This window comes from Sapajus apella, unplaced genomic scaffold, assembly GCF_009761245.1.
Source record: "Sapajus apella isolate SASKATOON/1434 unplaced genomic scaffold, GSC_monkey_1.0 scaffold114, whole genome shotgun sequence".
NCBI classification, from domain to species: domain Eukaryota; kingdom Metazoa; phylum Chordata; class Mammalia; order Primates; family Cebidae; genus Sapajus; species Sapajus apella.
The window spans coordinates 1,833,664-1,858,575 of record NW_022437054.1 but is presented as its reverse complement, the minus strand read 5'-3'; the positions used below and the strand labels follow the sequence as shown (position 1 = coordinate 1,858,575).

The 24,912-nt window shown below is 45.0% G+C and overlaps 1 protein-coding gene across 2 annotated transcripts in view; it reads right to left on the bottom strand.

Annotated features, from left to right (window-relative positions):
* Positions 1-24,912, bottom strand: part of SPATA13 (spermatogenesis associated 13) — a 165,959-nt gene that overhangs the window by 89,395 nt on the left and 51,652 nt on the right. For both annotated transcript variants that reach the window (XM_032260075.1, XM_032260074.1), the window contains exon 2: positions 12,166-13,917. In XM_032260075.1, coding sequence (XP_032115966.1) covers positions 12,166-13,812 — 1,647 coding nt within the window. In that variant the 5' untranslated portion in view covers positions 13,813-13,917. The remainder of the gene's footprint in view (positions 1-12,165; positions 13,918-24,912) is intronic.

The following is a 24,912-nucleotide window of genomic DNA, read 5'->3' as shown; positions in this document are numbered from 1 at the left end:
ATCCTAGAAAGTTACTATATCAGGCCGGGCATGGTGGCTCATGCCTGCAATCCCAGCACTTTGGGAGGCCGGGATGGGTGGATCACCTGAGGTCAGGAGTTCGACACCTGCTTGACCAACATGGTGAAACCCCCTCACTACTAAAAATGCAAAAACTAGCTGGGTGTGGTGGTGCATCCCTATAATCCCAGCTACTTGGGAAGCTGAGGCAAGAGAATCACTTGAACTCAGGAGGCAGAGGTTGCAGTGGGCGGAGATCGCACCACTGCACTCCAGGGTGGGCAACAAGAGTGAAACTCTGTCTCGGGAGGAAATAAAAGAAAGAAAGTTACTAAATCAGTGCAGGGCAGAAAGCAGCTGTGAGTGCTGTATCCTCTCCAAGCCATAGGGAGAGAATACTCCTGCACCAGCTGACTCCCTGAAGTCTGCCCCAGAGCATTCCAAATGGTGGTTTTGTCCCCAGACTGCCAGAAGTAGAAGAAACAGGTAGTGTTCAATTTATATAGTGACATGTGACAATTTGTACTCAGGCCCCCGCCAACAAAACCTACGGCATTCCTTCTAATCATCACCATCACAGCAGACACAGCCAAATCAATCCGTGTCACCAACCCAGGTGGAAAGCAATGCCACCCTGGGTGCTCTTTGATCTTAATTATTATAGAGAGGCTCAAGAAGAGAAAAACAGAAGAGGAGGAAAACATATACTGAAATCAGTTTCTTCGTTATCAAGCTAAAATTCCTCCCTGGAGAATATGAAAATGTAACTTTCTGTATTTAGTACTTCAGTAAGGTCTCGTTATGCCCTCCTATCCACAAATTATAAAATGAGACATTAATTAAGAGAAAATAAGAAAACGTTGAAGAATATACTAGGATATTGGTTCCTGTCATTTCTTAAACTTCAGGAAGCTGAACACGCACAGCATTGGCCAGGTGCGGTGGCTCACACCTGTAATCCCAGCACTTTGGGAGGCAGAGGCGGGCGAATCATGAGGTCAGGAGATCGAGACCATCTTGGCCAACATGGTGAAACCCCGTCTCTACTAAAAATACAACATTTAGCTGGGCCTTGCGGCGCGTGCCTGTAATCCCAGCTACTTGGGAGGCTGAGGCAGGAGAATCGCTTCAAACAGGGTAATGGAGATGACAGTGAGCCGAGATCACCACTGCACTCCAGCCTGGTGACAGAGAAAGACTCCGTCTCAGAAAACAAACAAAGAAACAAAAAACACGTGCACAGCATTAATAAGACGCAGTACCACATGGCTAGCTGGTTGTAAGTGATTATTGTGGGAATGTCTATAAAAGCTGGCACTTTCTCTCTTGGGCAGGTATGGGGGTATGATTCCGTCTCCCTCCCCCCTTATTTTTAATGAGAGAATCTTATTTAACGGCATTTCACTAGAGAAACTATTCTAGAAATGAACCACTGGAAAGTTCAAAACTACAGGTATGTGATAATTTTCTTTAGATTCTGCAATTGTAATAATAATCTTATCAGTGTTTTTTTTAAAGTGTGTAAAGTTCCGCAGCCTGTCAGGATTGCTGGGCGAGATTCGGTTACGTTTGGCTTGCATCCCAGGGGGTCTTCACTCTGGCTAGAACATCAGAAGTACGCAATTTGCAAAGTTTAACTGGTCTGTACTGAAATGCTTGACTCAAATGTTAAGCACCCATTCAGAAATACTTTGAAACTTTCCGTTGAAAAAGAATTAGGTAATAATGAACATAAACCTTTTCGGAGCAAATGGAAACTTCTTTTTAAAAAAACTGACTTAGAAAATGACTCAATTGTTAAAATAAAAAGCCACTTTCACATTTAGACTCATAATCTGAATTTCCATGATTTCTAGTATTTCTGCAAGAGATCCTTTTTCTCTTTCGCATTTTTCTCCAGCAAAAGGAAAACAAACAAAATAAGCTAAAAGCATTCTAGGAGAAACTGAACATAAAGTAGCACAAAGATGACTCATAGAAGACATGTTAATTCTCTTTATATCACAACTAAAAAGCCGCCTGTAAGAAAAGACATGGTCTACCCCAGGCATACTATTTAGGAAATATCATAAAACACTAACTGTCATAGCGGGGCAGATGTCCCTGTAACAACATGTTCAATTCATTAGAAAAATATTTTTTGAAAGCATACACAGTATCTTATGTAAAAAGTATCTTTCCAACTCTAATTGTAATTTTTGTGACTCAAATTCTAGAGCTTTTTTGTCAGAAAAAATGAATGAGAATCCAGAGGAATACGGGAACTTAAAATATCTGTAGTACAAAAACCATAGGCAGCTGAATAAATGGAGGCTGGATAACCAGATGTTCATATATTTAAAAAATGAAACTTCGTATTATACACGAAAACAACTAAACATGGGGAATATACCTAAATGTAGGAGCTAAAATGATAAAACTTCGAGGAGATAATATAGGAGAAAATTTGTAATCAGAGCTCTTAGATCTACAGAAAAGTACAAAAATTGGGTAACTGAATATTCATCAAAACTAGGAACTTTGACTCTTTGAAAAATATTTTAAAATTGGGCTGAGAGTGGTGGCTTATTCCGGTAATCGCAGCAGTTCAGGAGGCCGAGGCAGGCAGACCACTTGTTTTCAGGAGTTCGAGACCAGCCTGGGCAGCATGGCAAAATCCTGTCTCTACAGAAAATACAATTAACCAGGCATGGCTGTGTGTCTGTACTCCCAGCTACTGGATAGGGGCGGTGCTGAGGCGGGACGATGGCTTGACCTTGGGAAGCTGCAGCTGCAGTGAGCTGTGACTGCACCATTGCACCCCAGCCTGGGCAAGAGTGAGACCCAGTCTCAAAAAAGAAAAATACTAAAAAATTTAAAAGACAAGCCAGACTATAAGAAAATATTTGCAGTTCCTATTAATCTCACGTGCAAACTTGACCGGGCAAATTCCCAGAAAGCTGGTAAAGCATTATTTCTGGGTGCATTTGTGAGGGTGTTTCCAGAAAAGACTGGCATTAGAATCACTAATCAGTAGAGGAGGTAAAGAGGATTCGCCCTTAGGGATGTGGGTAAACGTCTACAATCCCTTGAGGGGACAAACAGGAATCCCCTCCTCTCCTTGCAGGCATCTACCTTCTCCTGCCCGGGAACATCCAAGCTCCTGGTTCTTGGGCCCCGAGAGTCCAAGACTTACACCTCAACCACCTTGTTCTCAGGCTTCCAGCCTCACACTGAACTGCACATCTGGTTTTCCACTTCTCCAGGCTGCAGATGGCAGATCTTGGTACTTAGCCTTAATCGCACCAGCCGATTTTCATATGTATCCTACTGGTTCTTGTCCTCTGGAGAACCCTCAATAATCATATTATCTGAAAAAGAACAGGCAGCCAGGAAATATAAAGAACTCTTAGCTGCTCAGTAAGAGGATGACAAAGAATGCAATGAAATGATGAGCAAAAGACCTGAACAGGCACTTCATCAAATCGTATCACGTGAATAGCCAGTAAGCACATGAAATGATTTTCAACATCCTTAGTCATTAGGGAAATGCTAATTAAAGCCAAAATGAAATACCACTCTACGCCCACTGGAATAGCTAGAGTTCTGAATACTGAAAATACCAAGCAGTGGCAAGGATGAGGAGAAACTGGAACCCTTATACAGTGCAGTGGGACTCTAAAATGATAGAGCCATTGTGAAAGCAGCTCCTCAAATAATTAAACACAGAGTTGACACAGGACCTAGCAATTCTACCCCTAGGTATCCACCCAAGAGAAAGGAACATATTTTCACCCAAGGACTTGTATGTAGGTATTCACTTACAACAGCAGCATTACTCATAATAACGAAAAGGCAGAAATGACCCGTCTCTATCAGCAGATAACAAAGTGCTATACAGACAGCCAGGCGCTAGAATATTACACAGCATTGACAAGGAAGGAAACACTGATCACGCTCCATAGACAAACCTTAAAAACAAGGTTTTGCTCAGCGAAAGAAGCCAGTCACAAAAGACCACATATTACAGGATTCTATTTCTATGAAATGTCAGGAAAAGTAAAATCATAGACACAAAAAGCAGATCTGAGGCTGGGGCTGGGAACAGAAAGTCACTGCAAACGGCACGAGGCTTCTTTCTGGGGTGGTGGAGTCATGCTAAAATTAGTGCGTGGTGATGGCTGCAGAACTCCACAAACATGTAAGAGTCACTGAATTGCTTGGTTCATAAAATGTGTAGACACAAAGCCCATGAGCTGTGGCCTTTTCTTGGGTGGGAGCAGGGACTGGCTATACAAGGCAAGGGAAGCTTTCTGGGGGGAGCCACGTGTTCTTTAGCTGGACGCTGCTGGTGGCCCCACAGTCTGTATTTCTTAAAAATCATCAAACTGCATATCTACGCGCAATGAGTTGATGTTACGCAAATTAGACCTCATTGAAACTGCTAACAGAACGTTAGGCAGACTTCTAGAATCGCTACATTTACTCCTATAAATTACATATCATCTTTCTGGTTCCAGCAGTGGCTGTAAAATAGCTGTTCCCACATCCCAGCTGGCAATTAGAGCCAACCTAAAGTGTAATGCCTAAGGAACCTAAGAGTCCAATTGTGTCCTGGAGCTGCACCTCGGATTAAATCACGCAGAACAGCCCCTTGGAGCTGTCACCACATATGAAGTATCTGTCGCCATCACAAAACTCCACGGTTGTTTATTCGAATTGAAAATGGGCCTGTATGTGGCCCCTGTTCACCTGCCATGTTATTCCAGTACTACAAGCTAGATGGAGGCTTTATTTTACCGATATTGTAGGGTTACAAAATCCCCGTCTTGCTTCTCCTGGTCCACTGTGTTGGTGGCTTTTTTGATGGGTGCCATCCCAACACAATATACAGTCATCCCAGACTTCTCTCTCCCCATAAACATTCCAACACTAATTTAAAATGTAGACTGCTAAATAATTCTAGAATCCATCCCCTCCTCTTCATTTCCATAGGCTTAGTACAGATTTCAAAACCCTGGACTAGAGTGTGCTGAGGGACACTGTCTCTCCCCTTGACCACTGCCTGCCTAGCCCTCTCTACAGAGCTGGTCTGATCAGCCTGAACCACGAATATCCCTCTGCATTCCCGCTCTGACAATGTCACTGGCTTTCCACCGCTTGCAGAGTAAAGTCCAAATTCACAGGTGTAAGCAAGACCCTTCCTAATGATGTCTGGACCTAACTGCTTAACCTTCCTCCCTCCTCTCCAGCCAGCTGCCCTGTACAGAAGTTCTGTGAGCCATCTGCAGCTCCCTGAGCACAACAGATGCATCCCTTTGCTAGAAACGGACATGCAAAGCCCCGTGCTAAGCCTACACATCACCTCAGCTAATCTTTACAATAATCCTATGTGGTCAGGACACTTACCACCCACAGTTAACAGGCGAGGAAAATGAGGTTTAGAAAAGGTCGAGAACTAGGAAGCAGCAGAGCTGAGCTCAGGCGTGGGCATCCCCTTCCTGCCCCATGCTCTTCCCGCCAGCCTGGAAGGCCAGTGCCTTTCTGCAACCGCTGCCCGGGGCACTAAAGACCCCACTCCACTGTCCCTCCCCAATTCTGCCGCTTTCCACCCAGAGTGCTTAATTCCACCTTTGCAGCTCCTGTGGCAGTTAGTGCGCTCTCATGAGGAGCCCTCACCACTACATCATAGTGACCTGCTCGCATTCCTGGCACCAGCTAGACTCTGCACCAATAAGAGTGCACACAGCTTATTTTCGTTTCAACCCCTTCTGTTCACATGGCAGGTGTTGAGTGGTGAGATTCCTTCTGCACTGTTTGACTTCTGTTTTATTAATATTCACTCCTGTTTCTTCCTTGCATATTCCATGTCCACCCTCCCACGTCAGGCCCTTCTCAACTCTCAGCTCTTTGGCAATAAACTTCCATTATCTTTCCCTCTGGTCCCCTCTCTTTCCAGCCCTCTTCTCTACCAACAGGGGATCAATCTCTTCAAAACACAGTTCTGAGACTAACTTGTCTCTGTTCATAAACGTCCCTGGTGCCTCAGTGTTTATCAAGCACAGTAAAGGTTCTCTACTCTGGCATTCAAAAGTGTCCATGCCCTGGACTTAATGATTTCATCTTTTAAAAATTCTTTTTCCTTTGTAATCCTATGGTATTCTTTTTGCTTTTCTTACTATTTTTAATTCACATGTAATAATTGCACATATTTATGGGGTACCATGTGACATTTATCTGAATACATGTAAATAATATGAAATAATCAAATCAGGGTAATTAGCATGTCACCTCAAATATTTATCATTTCTTTGTATTGAGAACATTGAGAAATCTGTTCTCCTAGTGATCTGAAATACACAATAAACTACTGATAATCTAGTCACCCCACAGTGCTATAGAACCAGGACTCACTCCTCCTAGCCTGCTGTGCTTCTGTGCCTGTTAATCAGTTTCTTCTGTCCCTTCCCCCTGCCCTTCCCAGCCTCTCATAATCACTATTTTACTCTCTTTTTTGACAAGATCTACTTTTCAAGCTTCCATATATGAGTAAGAACATGTGGTACTTATCTTTCTATGCCTGGCTTATTTCACTGAACATAATGGACTTAATGATTTCATCTTAACTTGGATTATTCCCCTATATCAAACCAAATTACATTACTTCCAGTTCTCTCCAATCCCAGAAAATCTCTGCATACATGCCCAACCTACTGTATCTCACTGAAATGCCCCCATCCTCTCCATAACCGCCTGGAGAAATCCCACTTCTTCAAAACAGATTTAGTCACCCTTATGAAGCTTTCCTTGATTCGGTACATGGTGAGAACTGCAAGCCTCTGAAACCCATAGCATTTTGCTTTTGTGGAATTTAATCCATCAAGTTCTCCTATGACTTAATGTATGTGGGCACATGTACAACCTCCTTGGCATCACCCACATTCCCTACAGAGTCATGCCTAACTGACTCTTTTATCTGATAGGTGCTCAACAAATATGGTTGGGTATACAATTGAATGAAAATATAAATGTTGGATTATGCTGGAACTTAACTCTCATGGCTTTTTTTTAAAGCAGCATGATTCAAACTAACTGTCTGAAGAATTTCCCCATCCCCTTTAAGACTATAATACAGTGTTATATTGAAAAAGAGTTCTGGAAAGAACTGACCTTAATGTCCCTGTCTTAAAAAGGCACGTCAGTCTAGGATGGAAAAATCATCTAAACAGTGATGACCGCACAGTGGCAGTCAGTGTCAAAGGGTAGGCTAAGTGCTTAAAACATACAATTTCATTGGCTCTTACCATCCCCAGAGGCAGATGAAGTTACTCCATATCCTACCCTTGAGAAGTTCAATAGTTTGCCTCAGTTGCCAAGGATCTTTTTTTTTTTTTTTTTTTTGAGACGGAGTTTCACCCATTTTCCCCAGGCTGGAGTGCAATGGCGCGATCTCGGCTCACCGCAACCTCCGCCTCCTGGGTTCAGGCAATTCTCCTGCCTCAGCCTCCTGAGTAGCTGGGATTACAGGCACGCACCACCATGCCCAGCTAATTTTTTGTAGTTTTAGTAGAGACGGGGTTTCACCATGTTGACCAGGATGGTCTCGATCTCTTGACCTCGTGATCCACCCGCCTCTGCCTCCCACAGTGCTGGGATTACAGGCTTGAGCCACCGCGCCCGGCTTAAGGATCTTTTAATAACAGGACCAGGGTCCCAACTAAATGAGAAACTTGTGCCAAGAGACTGCAGCTTACCAAAGCTCCCTGGAGAAGGGTCCCGTTGGCTGTCCTCATTTAAAGGGGTTTTCTTCCACGGCATATTTAGCACTACATGTACCACGGACTCTGTGGGTTTCCACTCACTGAGGAGGGGGTTTCTCCTTAGTAAGCTGGTAGGAGAAGCAGCATAAATGCTCCAAACTCCCACGCAATACTTTCATAACGCAACAGGCAACACTGTCAACAGTAAATGCAACCTGTACCTTAAAACCAGGTCACAAGCTTACCGGCTTGTTCAACAGACTCACTGCTCTTAAAACAAAGCTTACCACTAGGTGGCAGGAGTACAGCGTGCTTTGTAAATTGAAACGGGAGGACATTTTCCCAGCTCTTTTTCACAGCAATACCCAATCTTGTTAAACTGCTTAGAATTGTTCAAAGATTGTTTTGTCATTTTTAGGGTAGTATGATATAAATAAGAAATTCTAAGTAAAAATTATTCTGCCTATTGAAAGTACATTATAATATTTATTTTAAATAACACCATAATACATGTTGACTACAACCTTTACACATTCAACAAAATAGGTTTAAATTTGCTTTAATCCTGTAAGTAGAACCACACTGTTAATGCACTGAATAAAAAAACTGCATACTGACTTATAGTAATGCCTGAAATTTAATTTTTTAATACTATAAAATAGACAAAAACTGCTTTTAAGTCATGAAGTTTGGAATTCTTGCATTTCACAAAATTTTTGTTTCCTTTAGTTTGTATTTTGTTTCTCGAAGCCAAAATAATAAAGATTTCAGGTTCTACTTCACAAGCACTTCTGTGGAACTAACACCAAAGATCCTCAACATATAAGATGCAAACTGGGTAAAGCCATAGCTATACTTTCCCTTTGACATATGGAGGGACAAAACCCCATCACTCCAAGAAATGCACAAAACTTAGCCGGGTGTGTTAGCAGGTGACTATAATCCTAGCTACTCAGGAGGCTGAGGCAGGTGAATTGCTTGAACCTGAGAGATGGAGGTTGCACTGAGCTGGGATGCACCACTGCACTCCAGCCTGGGCGAGAGTGAGTGAAACTCTGTCTCAAACAAGCAAACAAACAAGCAAATAAATAAATAAATGTTCAAGAGGAAGCTTGATGTACTATATAAGAATTCTGAGGCCGGGCATGGTGGCTCATACCTATAATCCCAGCATTTGGGAGGCTGAGGTAGGCAAATCCCTTGAGGCCAGGAGTTTGAGATGGGTTTGACCAACATGGCAAAACCCTGTCTCAACAAACAATACAAAAATTAACCAGGCATGTTAGCACATGCTTGTAATCCCAGCTACTTGGGAAGCTGGGACATAAGAATTGCTTAAACTCGGTAGGTGGAGGTTGCAGTAAGCTGAGATCACACCACTGCACTTCAGCCTGGGGTGACTGACACTGTCTCAAAAAAAAAAAAAAGAATTTTGAAGACACAAATGCAACTGAAAAAGGTGTTGAATATTTGGAGGCAAATCTGTAGAATTATCAACGTATGTGCATCTTTAATAAACTGGATTTCAATATAATTGTTCTGCTTTCTATCTTTGGAGATCTTTTGTGTGTAGAAATTAAATTCTATATAACTAAGAATAGCAAATATACATATAAAACCATAAAATGGTCAAAATCACCCTGGCAAATAACTAAACACTAGTTCACATATATTCACTTAACAGGTTCTCAGGAATAAAATATTTCAATGATTTAAAAAAAAATAATTTTGTTAAGTGGAAAATAAAGTCCAATCTTTAACATAAAGAACTCTCCAGAAGTATACAAACCCTTTTTTAGGGAGGGAAGGTTCCAAACTATGAGTGGGGCAGGCACGGTGTTTAGTGGAAGGAATGTTACCCTTCATCTCACCCAGGAATGAGTGAAGAGTTTGGTCAGCTGCACACACCAGAGCTGGCAGAACTGAACTCCTTCCTAAGTCTGGCAACTAGTTCTGTGTCCTTACCACTGCTCCACATGCTCAAATACGCAAACGAGCAGATGACTGTCAATATTCAAGACCTCTGCAAGAAAGTGGTGAGCTCTCCACGGGAACCTCAGGTCACAGAGAGTGTGCAGTCTCTCTTCTCTGGCTGCCCAGGTGCCCTCAAGACTAATCTCAATCTCCTGAAAGTACTCTGCAATAGTCCTACTTTCCAAGTCTTTCTACAAAGGTTCTACTAACCGGTCTCTCTGTACAGCAAAGGTCAACATGGACAGTGCAGAGGCTGTCCTGGTGTCTGAGTTTGTAAACCTTTCTGTGCAATCATTCACCTGTAGGCGTTAAGACAAAACTGAGGTCCTCCCCAGGGATGGGTGGAAAGGAGCATTTGCTAGGGGATTATTTTCTATGGCAAGCACCAATCTATACCTGCACATCAATCTAGAAATGTATGTGAAAAATAATCTGCAATATATACACACGAATGCACTTCCCTGTATTCCAGCTATGTAACTAAATGCTTTATAAAGTGAAAATTATACAGTTGTCTGGATGTTTGACAAAATGTAAAAAAAAAAAAATGTTGTAACCTTGACAGCTATTAGCTAAGTCAATTCGTGAGGTGCTTACAATCTACTCTAAAGTACGTACAATAACCCATCATAAAAATCTCTTTGAACAAGCATCATTCAAAGGTTGACAAGTACCAAACTGCATGTTCCTAATTCATTCCTAGGAAATTAAACGGACTTAGTGATGGTTGTGGGAGACAGACAGGTTCTTAGGTGGGAGTGGATGGGTCCCCAGTGAAACCCCATCTTCAAGCCAGGGATGGCCTGAAGCCTTAGGGCCCAGATGCCAGTTCCAAGTGAAGTCAGTGACCTGGAGTAAGAACTTCCTTGATGCCTTTCAACTAATCAAGTGGTGCTTTTTCCAGGCCCGCCCATGGACCAATCAGCATGCGCTTCCTCCATTCCAAGCCCATAAAAGCTCAGACTCAGCCACGCATCAGAGGAGCAACCCACTCCAGGTTTTCTCTCTACTGAGAGCTGTTCAGGCACCCAATAAAGCTCTTTTCAGCCTTGCTCACCCTTCATGTGTTCATGTAACTTCATTCTTCCTGGATGTGGGACAAGAACGTGAAACCTGCCAAACGGTGAAGGCAAAAGGAGCTGTAACACTTTCCTGGGTGGCTCACCAAGCTGCAGGTGGGAGCTGAAGGGGTTGTAACACATTCTTGGCCAGCTCACCAAGCTACAGGTGGTGACATGCTCTAGGACTGCAGGAGTGAAGACTGGCAACCCTTCTGGGGGCCCAAACCTTGGGATTCCCTCAACCAACGCTGTAACAGTATAGCCCTCCTGCGTTCCACCAGTGCCAGGCAGCTGCCACACGCAACAGAAAGCAGTGGTGGGGCTGGGCCAGCCCAAGAGCTGCAGTCAGACTCAAAGAGCTATAACACAAATGGGATGAAACATGCCCCCTGAAACACGCCCTCCTGGTCACCGTGACGGAGGCAATGAGAAAAAGAGAAGCGCTGTGGCCCTTCTGGGAGTCGAGACCCTGGGGCTTCCTGAACCAGGGCTGTGACATACTACACACCCTCTTTGGGGCTATGTGGTTCTCTCAGCTTTCATATGTCACCACGTTCCCCTTCTCCACACACTGGTGCCTGCAGCGGAAGCCAGCCGCAGCCTTGCATGAAGCCAGCACCTGTGCCGGTACCGGGAGCTGCCCGCCCCTCTGCAGCAGCTGGCGGTGTGCAGTGGCTGGACTCCATGCTCGCTCACTCACACACCCCTGGGTGCTCCATCCCTGGCTTGCCCTTGGCAGGCATGGGATCTAGGCTGGCAGTGCAAGCCAAATGCAGCCTGCTGGGCAGAGTGGGTGGAACGAGCCCAATGGGCACGAGCAAAACAAGCAGAGGCACTGCCAGCCTCAGAGGTTTTTAGCTGGTGAAGTGACACCCAAAGGGTCCTGTGACAATACGACAGGTAATAGTCTCTTAACAGAAAGAATTTCACTTATATGTGCTTTGTGAGAAAGGTTACAGAAACAGCTTACAATATAAAGAAGAAAGATCCGGGTAATAAAAACGGTGCGTCTAACAGCTGCATGGAGCAGACGACAGTTTGTTTACAACTTACCTCCCCCCCAGAATCTAGTGCCTCGTACATGTTCAATAAACATCTTTTGAATGAATGGTATGGCAAATGCCATCTCAATGAATCTCATACATTGGCACTTTATTTCAAAGGAGATAGATATTATTTCTGAACTTGGTAAACAGCAACTTGACAACTCCTATTCCCACTAATAACGTAGGGCAACAAGGTCAGCGCAGGGCTACCAACCTTGACAGGTCAGGGACCAAGGGCAATACCTGTGCAGCAAGGGAACCTACAGGTGAGGCAAGAGTGCCCCTGTGCAAGCTCCATTCCCACAGCAGGGTGGCCCCCATGAGGGACCTCGCTGCTGCCCTTACCTCCTCCTCCTCCTTTTCTTCTGGGCCGGCTGCCCCACCAATGTTCACCAGAAGGCCCTTGCCCTCCTCACTGTGTGTGGCTTCCAAGGAATCCTGCAAGGACACAGGCTCCGACTCTCTCTGATCAGGCTCTTCTGTCCTTCCTTCACTTTCTTCTGACCTCATGGACAGGGCACTGTGATTGCTGTGACACTTGGCACTTCCTGTCCCTGGGCTCTGAGGGCTTTGGGGCTTAGGTGTGGTGGGCCGTAGAGGGGTGGGAGGCTGCCCGGGGTCAAATGCCAACTGGCTGCCAGCATCTGGGTCATGAGAGTCTTTCCTCAACACATCCTTGGCAATCGGGCTTGGCAAGGAGCTTCTAGTACAAGGACCGTAGCTTTCTGCTGTCCAGGAACTTCTGGCTTCAAGAGGAAATACGGCAGTGTCGGTGTCTAGGCAGGGCCCCTTAGAGGTGGCTGAGCCGAAACCACGGGCCACGGAGCAGGCTGCAGTGGTGCCATGCGTGACCACCACACCCCGCCTGCTGTCCTGCTCGGTGTTCCTGGACACACGGCGTGAGTAGTCGTCATGCAGCTGGCTGTGTGCCTGGAGTCTCAGGCTGGCCTCACCAGGGGATGGAGCCCCACTCCTGGGACTCTCCCTCCTCCAGGCAGCCTCGGTCACATTGCTCACAAGTTTGAAGACTCTGTCAAAGTCCTTGGCCCTTATCGGGCTCCTCCAGCGTTTGGTTCTTCCTGACCCGAGCCTTTGGGAGTCAGCGGAGGAACTGCTCAGGGTCCTCTGTGGCACCTGTGTGTCATGGGCTGTCCTGAGGTCTGCGAGATTGGAGGTGGACTTCCGCTTAAAGGAGCTCTTCTTCAGAAAGGCGAGGTTGTCGGTGCTCTTGCTCTTCCTGCAGCCCATGGCGTTGTTCTCAGGGTCCCTCACGAGAATCTCGCATGTGGTGGAGGCCTGGCCAGTGGCTGTCGCGGGTGTGGCATGGTTCTGGGGCATGTCCAGCAGGCAGATGCGGCCCAGGCCGTAGGCTCTGCGGAGGCTGCGGGAGCGGTGCGTGCTCCGCTGAAAGGCATCATCTGCGTCCTCGGGGTCGGAGCCATCCAATGTGCCCCACTCTGCTGCCCTGGGGGCGCCACGCACTGGTCCTCGTGCCAAGGGGGATTCCCTGTTTGCCTGGGCTCCTGGGACAGTGCCATTTGCGATGAGTTTTGCCAGGCCATGCTCTGAAGCCTCTCCCTTTGAACAGGCATTTGACCCCTCTCGGCTCTGAATTCCTTTCAGGACTGAGGACTTCAGTTTCTTAAAGGATCCCATTTTCCGGAAGGAGGCAAGGGTGTTCCACGCGGAGGAGTTGCCCATCAGGACCACAGAGTGGGGCCGCTCAGGGTGGGCGTTCGTCTTCTTCCGACTGGTGGAAAAGAGGCGCACAAGCTTGGCTGGGCTGAGTTTGGCCTCCTGGGCATCCGTGTCACCACCAGGGCTGCAGCCACAGACTCCATTTCCACATGCAGTGGAGGTCACCATCTTGAGGTCTTTCAGGTCCGGGCCTGGACAGGGGCCTGCAGGGCCTAGCCCGGGGCCGTTCGGGGCAGTGGTCATGTTCTCCGGGCAAGGTGCCCAGGGCCGCAGGGCAGCCTGGGTCATGGCCATGGGCACAGCCGAGTCCACAGGCTGCAGCTCCAGGCCTTCATCTCCAGGACCGCTGTCCCTGCACGCACACCTGTCTTGTGCATCGGGCTCCTGGGTGGCCACGGCCTGCAGTGGAAGACAAAGCACGCGGTTTAGCCACTTCCCCACACAGCAGACCCTCTGCTTACAGAAGAAGAGGCATGCTCCAGCACAGGGCTGCTCAGATGAAAGCCACTCCAAACTCAGTTAAAACTGTACATTTCCCCTCCGTTCACTTCACAAGTCGAAGGAAAGATGCAAATATGCATCCCTGGACAGAGAAGGGTAGTGATGGGCCGTGTCGTGGACGTGAAGGTTAAACTCCTGAACTCACCGGAACCTGTGTAGGTAAGACTAGGAAAAAGCTGCTAAAATGAAAATACCTAGGTATCATTCAACACTATCTTTTCTGCTTATTTGAAATGGGGAAAAAATAATTAGGAAATGCCAAACAAAAACCCCACAACGATTTCAAAACGTGTGACGTTAAAATGCCAGCCTGTGTTGAATCCAACACAGTGAACACTCAAACCAAGTGCTGGCACACGCAGGAAGCCTGGCATGCTGGCAGCTACCTCTTACCCAGGAGGGCTGGGATGCCCAAATGCTAACTGAGAGCCGCACAGGGCCACCCAGACACAGGCGGGAAGGACTGGGCTGGGACATGCCAGGGCAGCCTCTGGAAGGAAGCACATTGGTGGGGGGCTTTATCCAACTGGCCACAGACTGGAGACAAGTGAGGATGCTGCTGAAGTATATTGGAAATTCAGGGCTGGGGGACTTCCGGCCAAGATGGCCGAACAGGAACAGCTCCGAGGCACAGTTCCCAGTGAGAGCGACGCAGCACGAGCCATCTCCACATTTCCAACTGAGGTACCACGTTCATCTCAATGGGACTGGTTGGACAGCGGGTGTAGCCCAAGGAGGGCAAACTGAGGCAGGGTGGGGCACTGCCTCACCCAGGAAGTGCAATGAGCCAGAGGACCCCCCTCCCACCCAACGGAGGCCATCGGGGACTTTTTTGGCCACTCTGGCACTCTGGTTCAGATACCGCACTTCTCCCACGGTGTTTACAGCCCATAGACCAGGAGATTCCCCCAGGTCGACAAGCACTGCGGGTTTTCAGCACAAATCTGGGCAGCCGTTTTAGCTGGCACCTGGAAGACTGAGATAGAGCCACCCATTCCCCTGAAAAAAAAAAGGGGGCTGAAGGCAGGGGGCCAAGTGATCTGGCTCAGCAGGTCCCACTCCCACAAAGGCCTGCGAAATGAAACCCACTGGCTTGAAACTTTTGCAGCCAGCACGGTAGTTTAAGCCTGACCCAGGACAGTCAAGATTGCTGGGGGAAAGGGCGTCTGCCATTACTGAGGCCGTCTGCCATTACTAAGGCAGTTCTAACCTTACCTGTGTAAACAAAATCGAAAGGAAGTTTACACAACAGCTGGGCGGAGACCGCAGCAGCTCAGCAACGCCTCTGCAGGCAGACTGTGACTAGACTCCCTCCTTGCTGGGCAGGGCATCTCTGAAAAAAGGCAGCAGCCCATCAGGGACTTATAAATAAAGCCCTACTTTCCTGGGACAGAGCACCTGGGAAAAGAGGTGGTTGTGAGTTCTGCTGCAGCAAACTTAAATGTCCCTGCCCAGCAGCTCTGAACGGAACAAGGGAGCTCCCAACACAGCACTTGAGCTCTGATAAGGCACCTCCCTTCTCAAGCAGCTCCTTGACCCCAGTATATCCAAAGAGCCACCTCACACAGGAAAGCTCTGGCTGACACCTGGCAGATACCTTTCTGGGACAAAGCTACCAGAGGCGGGAACAGGTGGCAATCCTTGCCCCTGCGGGTGATTCCCAGGCAAGCAGGGTCTGGAGTGGACCTCCAGCAGTCCTGCAGAAGAGCGGCCTGACTTAGAAGGAAAACTAAAAAAACAGAAAGAAATAGCTTCAACGTCAACAGAAAGGGCATCCACTCAGAGACCTCATCTGAAAGTCAGAAACTTCAAAGACCAAAGGTAGATAAATCCATGAAGATGTGAAGAAACCAGCGCAAAAATGATGAAATCACCAAAAACCAGAACGCCTCTCCTCCTCCAAGGGATCAAAACTCCTCACCAGCAAGGGAACAAAACTGGATGGAGAATGAGTTTGACAAACTGACAGAAGAAGACTTCAGAAGGTAGATAATAACAAGCTTCTCTGAGCTAAAGAAACATGTTCTAACCCAATGCAAAGAAACTAAGAACCTTGAGAAAAGGTTAGATGAAATGCTAACTAGAATAACCAGCTTAGAGAAGAACATAAACAACTTCATGGAGCTGAAAAACACAACATGAGAACTTCACGAAGCATACACAAGTTTCAATAGCCATATTGATCAAGCAGAAGAAAGGATATCAGAGATTGAAGATCAACTCAATGAAATAAAACGAGAAGGCAAGATTAGAGAAAAAAAGAGTGAAAAGAAATAAACAAACCCTCCAAGAAATATGGGATTATGTGAAAAGACCTAATCTACGTTTGATAGGTGTACCTGAATGTGATGGGTAAAATGAATCCAAGCTGGAAAACACTCTTCAGGATATTATCCAGCAGAACGTCCCCAATCTAGCAAGGCAGGCCAACATTAAAATTCAGAATATACAGAAAACACTACAAAGATATTCCTCAAGAAGAGCAATCCCAAGGCACATAATCATCAGATTCTCCAGGGTTGAAATGAAGGAAAAAATGCTAAGGGCAGACAGAGAGAAAGGTCAGATTACCCACAAAGGGAAGCCCATCAGACTCACAGATCTCTCAGCAGAAACCCTATAAGCCAGAAGAGAGTAGGAGCCAATATTCAACATCCTTAAAGAAAAGAACTTTCAACCCAGAATTTCATATCCAGCCAGACTAAGCTTCATAAGTGAAGGAGAAATAAAATCCTTCATAGACAAGCAATTGCTGAGAGATTTTGTTACCACCAGACCTGCCTTATAAGAGCTCCTGAAAGACTAAACATGGAAAGGAACAACCAGTACCAGCCACTGCAAAAATGTACCAAATGGTAAAGACTGTCGGCACAATGAAGAAACTGCTTCAACTAACGGGCAAAACAACCAGCTAATATAAAAATGGCAGGATCAAATCTACACATAACAATATTTATCTTAAATGTAAACAGCCTAAATGCCCCAATCAAAAGACACAGACTCGCAAGTTGGATAAAAAGTCAAGACCCAGCCGGGCGCGGTGGCTCAAGCCTGTAATCCCAGCACTTTGGGAGGCCGAGGCGGGTGGATCATGAGGTCAAGAGATCGAGACCATCCTGGTCAACATGGTGAAACCCCGTCTCTACTAAAAAATACAAAAAATTAGCTGGGCATGGTGGTGCGTGCCTGTAATCCCAGCTACTCAGGAGGCTGAGGCAGGAGAATTGCCTGAACCCAGGAGGCAGAGGTTGCGGTGAGCCGAGATCGCACCATTGCACTCCAGCCTGGGTAACATGAGTGAAACTCCGTCTCAAAAAAAAAAAAAAAAAAAAAAAAAAAAAAGTCAAGACCCATTGGTGTGCTATATTCAGGAGACCCATCTCACGTGCAAAGACATACACAGACTAAAAACAAAGGGATGGAGGAAGATTTACCAAGCAAATGGAGAGCAAGAAAAAGCAGGGGCTGCAATCCTAGTCTCTGATAAAACAGACTTTAAACCAACAAAGACCAAAAGAGACAAAGAAGGGCATTACAAAATGGTAAAAGAATCAATGCAACAAGAAGAGCTAACGATCCTAAATATGTACGCACCCAATATAGGAGCACCCAGATACATAAAGCAAATTCTTAATGACCTACAAAGAGACTTAGACTCCCACACAATAATAGGCCACTGTCAATATTAGACAGATCAACAAGACAGAAAATTAACAAGGATATCCAGGACTTGACTCAAATCTGGACCAAGCAGACCTAATATAAACCTACAAAACCCTCCACCCTAAATCCACGGAATATAAAATCTTCTCAGCACCACACTGCACTTAACTCTAAAATTGACCACATAATTGGAAGTAAATCACTCCTCAGCAAATGCAAAAGAACGGAAATCATAACAACAAGTCTCTCAGATCACAGTGCAATCAAATTAGAACTCAGGATTAAGAAACTCACTCAAAACAGCACCATAACATGGAAACTGAACAACCTGCTTCTGAATGACTGAATGACTACTGGATAAATAATGAAATGAAGGCAGAAATAAAAATGTTCTTCGAAACCAATAAGAATGAAGACACAACATACCAGAATCTCTGGGACACATTTAAAGCAGTGTCTAAGGGGAAATTTACAGCACTAAACACCCATGTAAGAACCAAGGAAACATCTAAGATCGACACCCTATGGTCACAATTAAAAGAGCTAGAGAAGCAAGATCAAACAAATTGAAAAGCTAGCAGAAGACAAGAAATAACTAAGATCAGAGCAGAACTGAAGGAGACTGAGACACAAAAAAAACTTTCAAAAAATCATTAAATCCAGGCACTTTTTGAAAAGATCAACAAAATAGATAAACCGCTAGCCAGACTAATAAAAAAGAAAAGAGAGGAGAATAGAATAGATGGAATAAAAAATGATAAAGGGGATATCACCATCAATCCCAGAGAAATACAAACTCCCATCAGAGATTATTACAAACAACTCTATGCACATAAGCCAGTAAATCTAGAAGAAATGGATAAATTCCAGGACACTTACACCCACCCAAGACTAAACCAGGAAGAAGCTGAAATCCTGAATAGGGCTGAAGGGCTGAGGGCTGAAGTTGAGGCAGCAATTAACAGCCTACCAACCAAAGAAAGTCCAGGTCCAGATGGGTTCACAGCTGAATTCTACCAGACGGACAAAGTGGAGCTGGTACCATTCCTTCTGAAACTATTCCAAACAATACAAAAAGAAGGAATCCTCCCTAACTCATTTCATGAGACCAACATCATCCTGATACCAAAACCTGGCAGAGGCACAACTGAAAAAGAAAATTTTAGGCCAATATTCATGATGAATATCAATGCAAAAATCTTCAATAAAATACTGGCAAACAAAGTGCAACAGCACATCAAAAAGCTTATCTATCACGATCAAGTAGGATTCATCTGGGGGTGCAAAACTGGTTCAACACACACAAATCTATAAACATAATCCATCATATAAACAGAACCAAAGACAAAAACCATATGATTATCTCAATAGATGCAGAGAAGGCCTTCAACAAAATTCAACAGCCCTTGATGCTAAAAACTCAATAAACTAGCTATTCGATGGTATGTATCTCAAAATAATAAAAGCTATTTATGACGAACCCACAGCCAATATCATACTGAATGGGCAAAAACTGGAAGCATTCCCCTTTGAAATCTGACACAAGAAAAGAATGCCCTTTCTCACCACTCCTATTCAACATAGTATTAGAAGTTCTAGCCAGAGCAATCAGGCAAGAAAAGGAAATAAAGGGTATTCAATTAGGAAAGGAGGAACTCAAATTGTCTCTATCTGCAGATGACATGATTGTATATTTAGAAGACCCCAACGCCTCAGCCCAAAATCTCCTTAAGATGATAAGCAACTTCAGCAAAGTCTCAGGATATAAAATCAATGTGCAAAAATCACAGTAACCAAAACAGCATGGTACTGGTACCAAAACAGACATATAGACCAATGGAACAGAACAGAGGCCTCCGAAGTTTCACCACACATCTACAACCATCTGATCTTTGACCAACCAGACAAAAACAATCAATGGGGAAAGGATTCCCCGTTTAATAAATGGTGTTGGGAAAACTTGCTAGCCATGTGCAGAAAGCAGAAACTGGACCCCTTCCTTACACCTTATAAAAAAATTAACTCCAGATGGATTAGAGATTTAAACATAAGACCTAACACCATAAAAACTCTAGAAGAAAACCTAGGCAATACTATTCAGGACATAGGCATGGGCATGAACTTCATGACTAACATACCAAAAGCAAGGGCAACAAAAGCCAAAATAGACAAATGGGATCTAATTAAACTCCAGAGCTTCTGCATAGCAAAAGAAACAATCATTAGAGTGAACTCTTAACCAAAAGAATGGGAAAAAAATTTTGCAAGCTACCTATTTGACAAAAGGCTAATATCCAGAATCAACAAAGAACTAAAACAAATTTACAAGAAAAAAACAACCCATCAAAAAGTGGGCAAAGGATATGAACAGACACTTTTCAAAAAAAGACATTTATGTAGCTAACAAACATATGAAAAAATGTTCATCATCACTGGTCACTAGAGAAATGCAAATCAAAACTACATTGAGAGACCATCTCACGTCAGTTATAATGGAGATCATTTAAAAATCTGGAGACAATGGATGCTGGGAAGGATGTGGAGAAACAGGAATGCTTTTATACTGTTGGTGGGAGTGTAAATTAGTTCAACCATTGTGTAAGACAGTGTTGTCATTCCTCAAGGATCTAGAAATAGAAATACCATTTGACCCAGCAATCCCATTACTGGGTATATACTCAAGAATTATAAATCATTCTATTATAAAGACACATGCACACGTATGTTCATTACGGCACTGTTTATGATAGCAAAGACCTGGAACCAACCCAAATGCCCATCAATGATAGACTGGATAAAGAAAATGTGGCACATATACACCATGGAATACTATGCAGCCATAAAAAAGAATGAGTTCTTGTTCTTTGCAAGGATTGATGAATGAAGCTGGAAACCATCATTCTCCGCAAACTGACACAAGAACAGAAAATCAAACACTGGATGTTCTCACTCACAACTGGGTGTTGAACAATGAGAACACATGGATACAAGGAGGGGAATATTGCACACTGGGGTCTGTTGGGGGTTGGGGGGCTGGGGAGAGATAGCATGGGATGGGGAGATTGGGGAGGGATAACATTAGGAGAAATACCTAATGTAGGTGACAGGGAGATGGAGGCAGCAAACTACCATTGCATGTGTATACCTATGTAACTTCCTGCAAGATATGCACATGTACTCCAGAACTTAAAGTATAATTTAAAAAAAAAAAAAGAAAGAAAAAGAAAGAAAATCAGAACTGGGCGCTGTGGCTCACACCTGTAATCCCAGCATTTTGGGAGTCCAAGGCACATGGATCACCTGAGGTCAGGTGTTTGAGACCAACCTGGCCAACATAGTGAAACCTCATCGCTACTAAAAATACAAAAATTAGCTGGGCGTGGTGGTGTGTGTTTGTAATCTCAGCTACTCGAGAGGCTGAGGCAGGAGAATCGCTTGAACCCAGGAGACGGTGGTTGCAGTGAGCCAAGATTGCACCACTGTACTCCAACCTGCGTGATAGAGTGAGTGAGACTCCATCTCAAAAAAATAAATAAAAATAAAAATAATTCAGAGGTAGGAATTCAAATAAAACAAATTCGGCACCTTCTTCCTCTTCCCATGTGCCCCGACACCCACACATGACTGTGTCCACATCCACCCCCATCACCCGCTTTCACGTCCTTTGCCCTATGCCTGTATCTGTATCTTTACCCCACACACGTGTCCATGCCTTTCTCACACATCTGTGTCCACGCCCTTCCCACACAGCTGTGTCCATGCCTTTCCCTCACACCTGTGTCCATGCCCTACCCTCACACCTGTGTCCATGCCCTTCCCACACACCTGTGTCCACATCTTTCCCTCACACCTGTGTCCACGCCCTACCCTCACACCTATGTCCACGCCCTTCCCCTACACCTGTGTCCACGCCCTTCCCACACACCAGTGTCCACGCCCTACCCTCACACCTGTGTCCACGCCCTTCCCCTAAACCTGTGTCCACGCCCTTCCCACACACCTGTGTCCACGCCCTTCCCACACACCTGTGTCCATGACTTTCCCTCACACCTGTGTCCATGCCCTTCCCTCGCACCTGTGTCCATGCCTTCCCCATCATGCACACCTGTGTTCATGCCCTTTGCCCCACACCTATGTCCATGGCCTTCCCCTGAAAAATGAAAATGCTGCTCCCCCTTAACCCTTCCCATCAAGCCAAAACCTACTCAGCCTTCAAGTGGTAGCTTACATGTCTCAGCCCCCCTGTTCTCAATGAATAGTTACTGGATGAATGAATGACAGATTATGATAACCATAAAAGCTACCAATTTTTAAGTATTTACTACATGTCAGGCCTCCCCACTAAGGTCTTGGAAAACATGTCACTGAGTACCCACAGAAACCTTAGAGGTCACAGGATGATTCTCATTTTGCAGACAACCAGACGGACACTCGGGAAGGTTAGGTCATTTGCCTGGGGGTCCTCCAGCTGTCCCCCAAAAGCCCACACTCTTCTCCACTTCAGTGAACTAATAAACAGAGAGGCACCGTGGGCATCTGCACCCCTCACATCTGACTCCAATTCCAGGGCCTCACAAACCTGACTATAAATAAATCCCAGCAATCTTTAGACATCAGTCAAGGCTATTACCTCCAAGGCCATAGAGGCCAAAGGCAAGAGAGGAACAAGAGGAGGACATTGTTTAAAGATCTTGGGATCCGATCCCAATTTTTTTTTTTTTTTTTTGAGACGGAGTTTCGCTCTTGTTACCCAGGCTGGAGTGCAATGGCACAATCTCGGCTCACCGCAACCTCCGCCTCCTGGGTTCAGGCAACTCTCCTGCCTCAGCCTCCCGAGTAACTGGGATTACAGGCACGCACCACCATGCCCAGCTGATTTTTTGTATTTTTAGTAGAGACGGGGTTTCATCATGTTGACCAGGATGGTCTCGATCTCTTGACCTCATGATCCACCCGCCTCGGCCTCCCAAAGTGCTGGGATTACAGGCTTGAGCCACCGCGCCCGGCCCCAATCCCAATTTAGCTTACCCCCATCAAGTGTAGAATCTGACCCCATGCAAAGAGAAACATCTCTCTTCTGCTCCTATGGCCCACCTTCTTGATGGGTTCAGTTTTTACTTGCCCCTACATCATTTCCAGTGAGAAGGGATTCCCAGGGACAGCCACAGTTAAAGGGTCAAAGGGTTGATTCCATCTGGGACAAAAGAGGCTATGATGACTAAGACCATCAGCCAATTCCATTCATTAGAAGACCGATGGGCTACGACATGTCCTCTGCAGTTTAATGCTCTGATGGAGAAATGAGGGGGCCAGGGGAGATGTCAGTTACGTTTGAATGGGCCACATAAACACAGGCATGAATCATCTCTGCACGGTAACTAGTTGCAAAGTATGTTCAACATTTGTACTCTAGAAGGGATAGGGAAATTTTGTCCTTTCAGCATCTCAGAATCATGAAATGAATGAAATTGCTTAATCAAAAGGTCAAGTCCAGTTCCTAGGCACCGACATAAGTAGTAGTCATGGTCTTAATGTGACTCTCATTGAATACAGAAGGGAAGGCATGATTCCTCTCTTGTAATTCAGGGGCTTAGACAGCTTCCTGATGCCACCAGAGGGCACTATGACACCTTTTATAACCAAGGAGGAAAGAAGGGGCCCAAGACAAGGGACTCGGCCTAAACTTGGTGCTGTCATATGGCTCCTCAGTAAGTCATTTCAGTGATCCGTGCTTCAGTGCTCCACAGAATAAGACGTACCAATATTCATGCGCATACCCATTTCAGTGGTGCCTATCTACTGGGTGCTAGCGTCTGTGCAGCTGCCATGAGGAATTCAAGGCAGTGATAAGGTAATCGCCAATTCTAGATAAGAAACTGGCAAGAGCAAAGCAACAGTTAGTAACACATGGTGTGACTGGGAGGCAGTAAATTAGGGGGACCACGTGTCTGACTGACCCAGGAATGAGGGATATCTCGGGATATGGGACTTTCAGGGTTGAAGCCGGCACTAGCAAATGGGGATAACTGATCACTCTACAGTAAGTAGAACAACATCATTACAAGGATGGCTCAATGTGATAGATGAGTAAAATTAAGGTGGAAGTGGTTTTGAAAAGCTTACATATCCTCAGTCTAACTCCTCATCATTTTTTGAAATGAACTGCAGGTGCCTCCTTCCCCAGGAAATTCCTTCCTGAGCCCCCTGGAATGAATGAAATCCCCGACTCTGTGCTTCCACGAGGTTTCAGACACTCCTTGAATGGGTTTTACTAAAACAGATTATAACGGTGGCTTTACACAGCTACCTTCAAACAAGGCTGTGCACTCGCTGAAGGTAAGAATGGTGTGCTCTGCACACTTAGATGATTTCAGTTAATTTTGTAGTGGAATTGTATCAGTTATCCTGCCTTGTCTAATCCATACCAAGTTAACAAGTTGTTATAAGCCACTACAGCTTTATAGAGTGAAGAAGTTGAAATTTCCTAACACTCAAAACTTAAGTTATAAGATTCAGATTTCATAAAACACATGCAGAAAATCTGGGTTTCTAATTGGGACAATATGCTTTTTAAAAGACCAGTGACTTACTATTTTGTTCATGAGCTGAACAACGTGATTGTTGTGTGCTGCTAAGAATGAAACTGAAAAGCATGGAAAAAAAGCCTTTTCCTGGAATTTCTGAGAAACATACCAAGTTGCATTATTTAGAACTAATACTTTGACCTCTATTAACTAACCAAGGGTTGCACTTCAATTAGTGGTTTTGTAGCAAGTCTTATAAATTGTGGGAACTCTGCCAGAGATATGAACGGAACAGAACTAAGAAGGAATTGCAGATGGGAATATTGTGAAATCCACTGTCTACAAGCTGGATTCTAGGGTGTATGAACTTTAGAATAGAACTTTTTTTTTTTAGTAATAATGAGAATTCCCTCTTTCTTTCTTTCTCTCTCTCTCTCTCTCTCACACACACACACACACATACACACCCTCTGACCAGTAATTTTTAAATAAAAACTTAAACTTGAAATTCAGGAATACAGACCATATTAAACGTACAAACAAGTAAGAGGTTTTTGTAATATCCTCATCACGTACATCAGGGTACATTTGGCTTTCCTGGGGCACACAATGGAAGAAGAACTGTCTTGGGTCACACATAAAATACACTAACAAAACTGCTGATGAGATTAAAAAACAAATCTCAATGTTTTAAGAAAGCTTACAA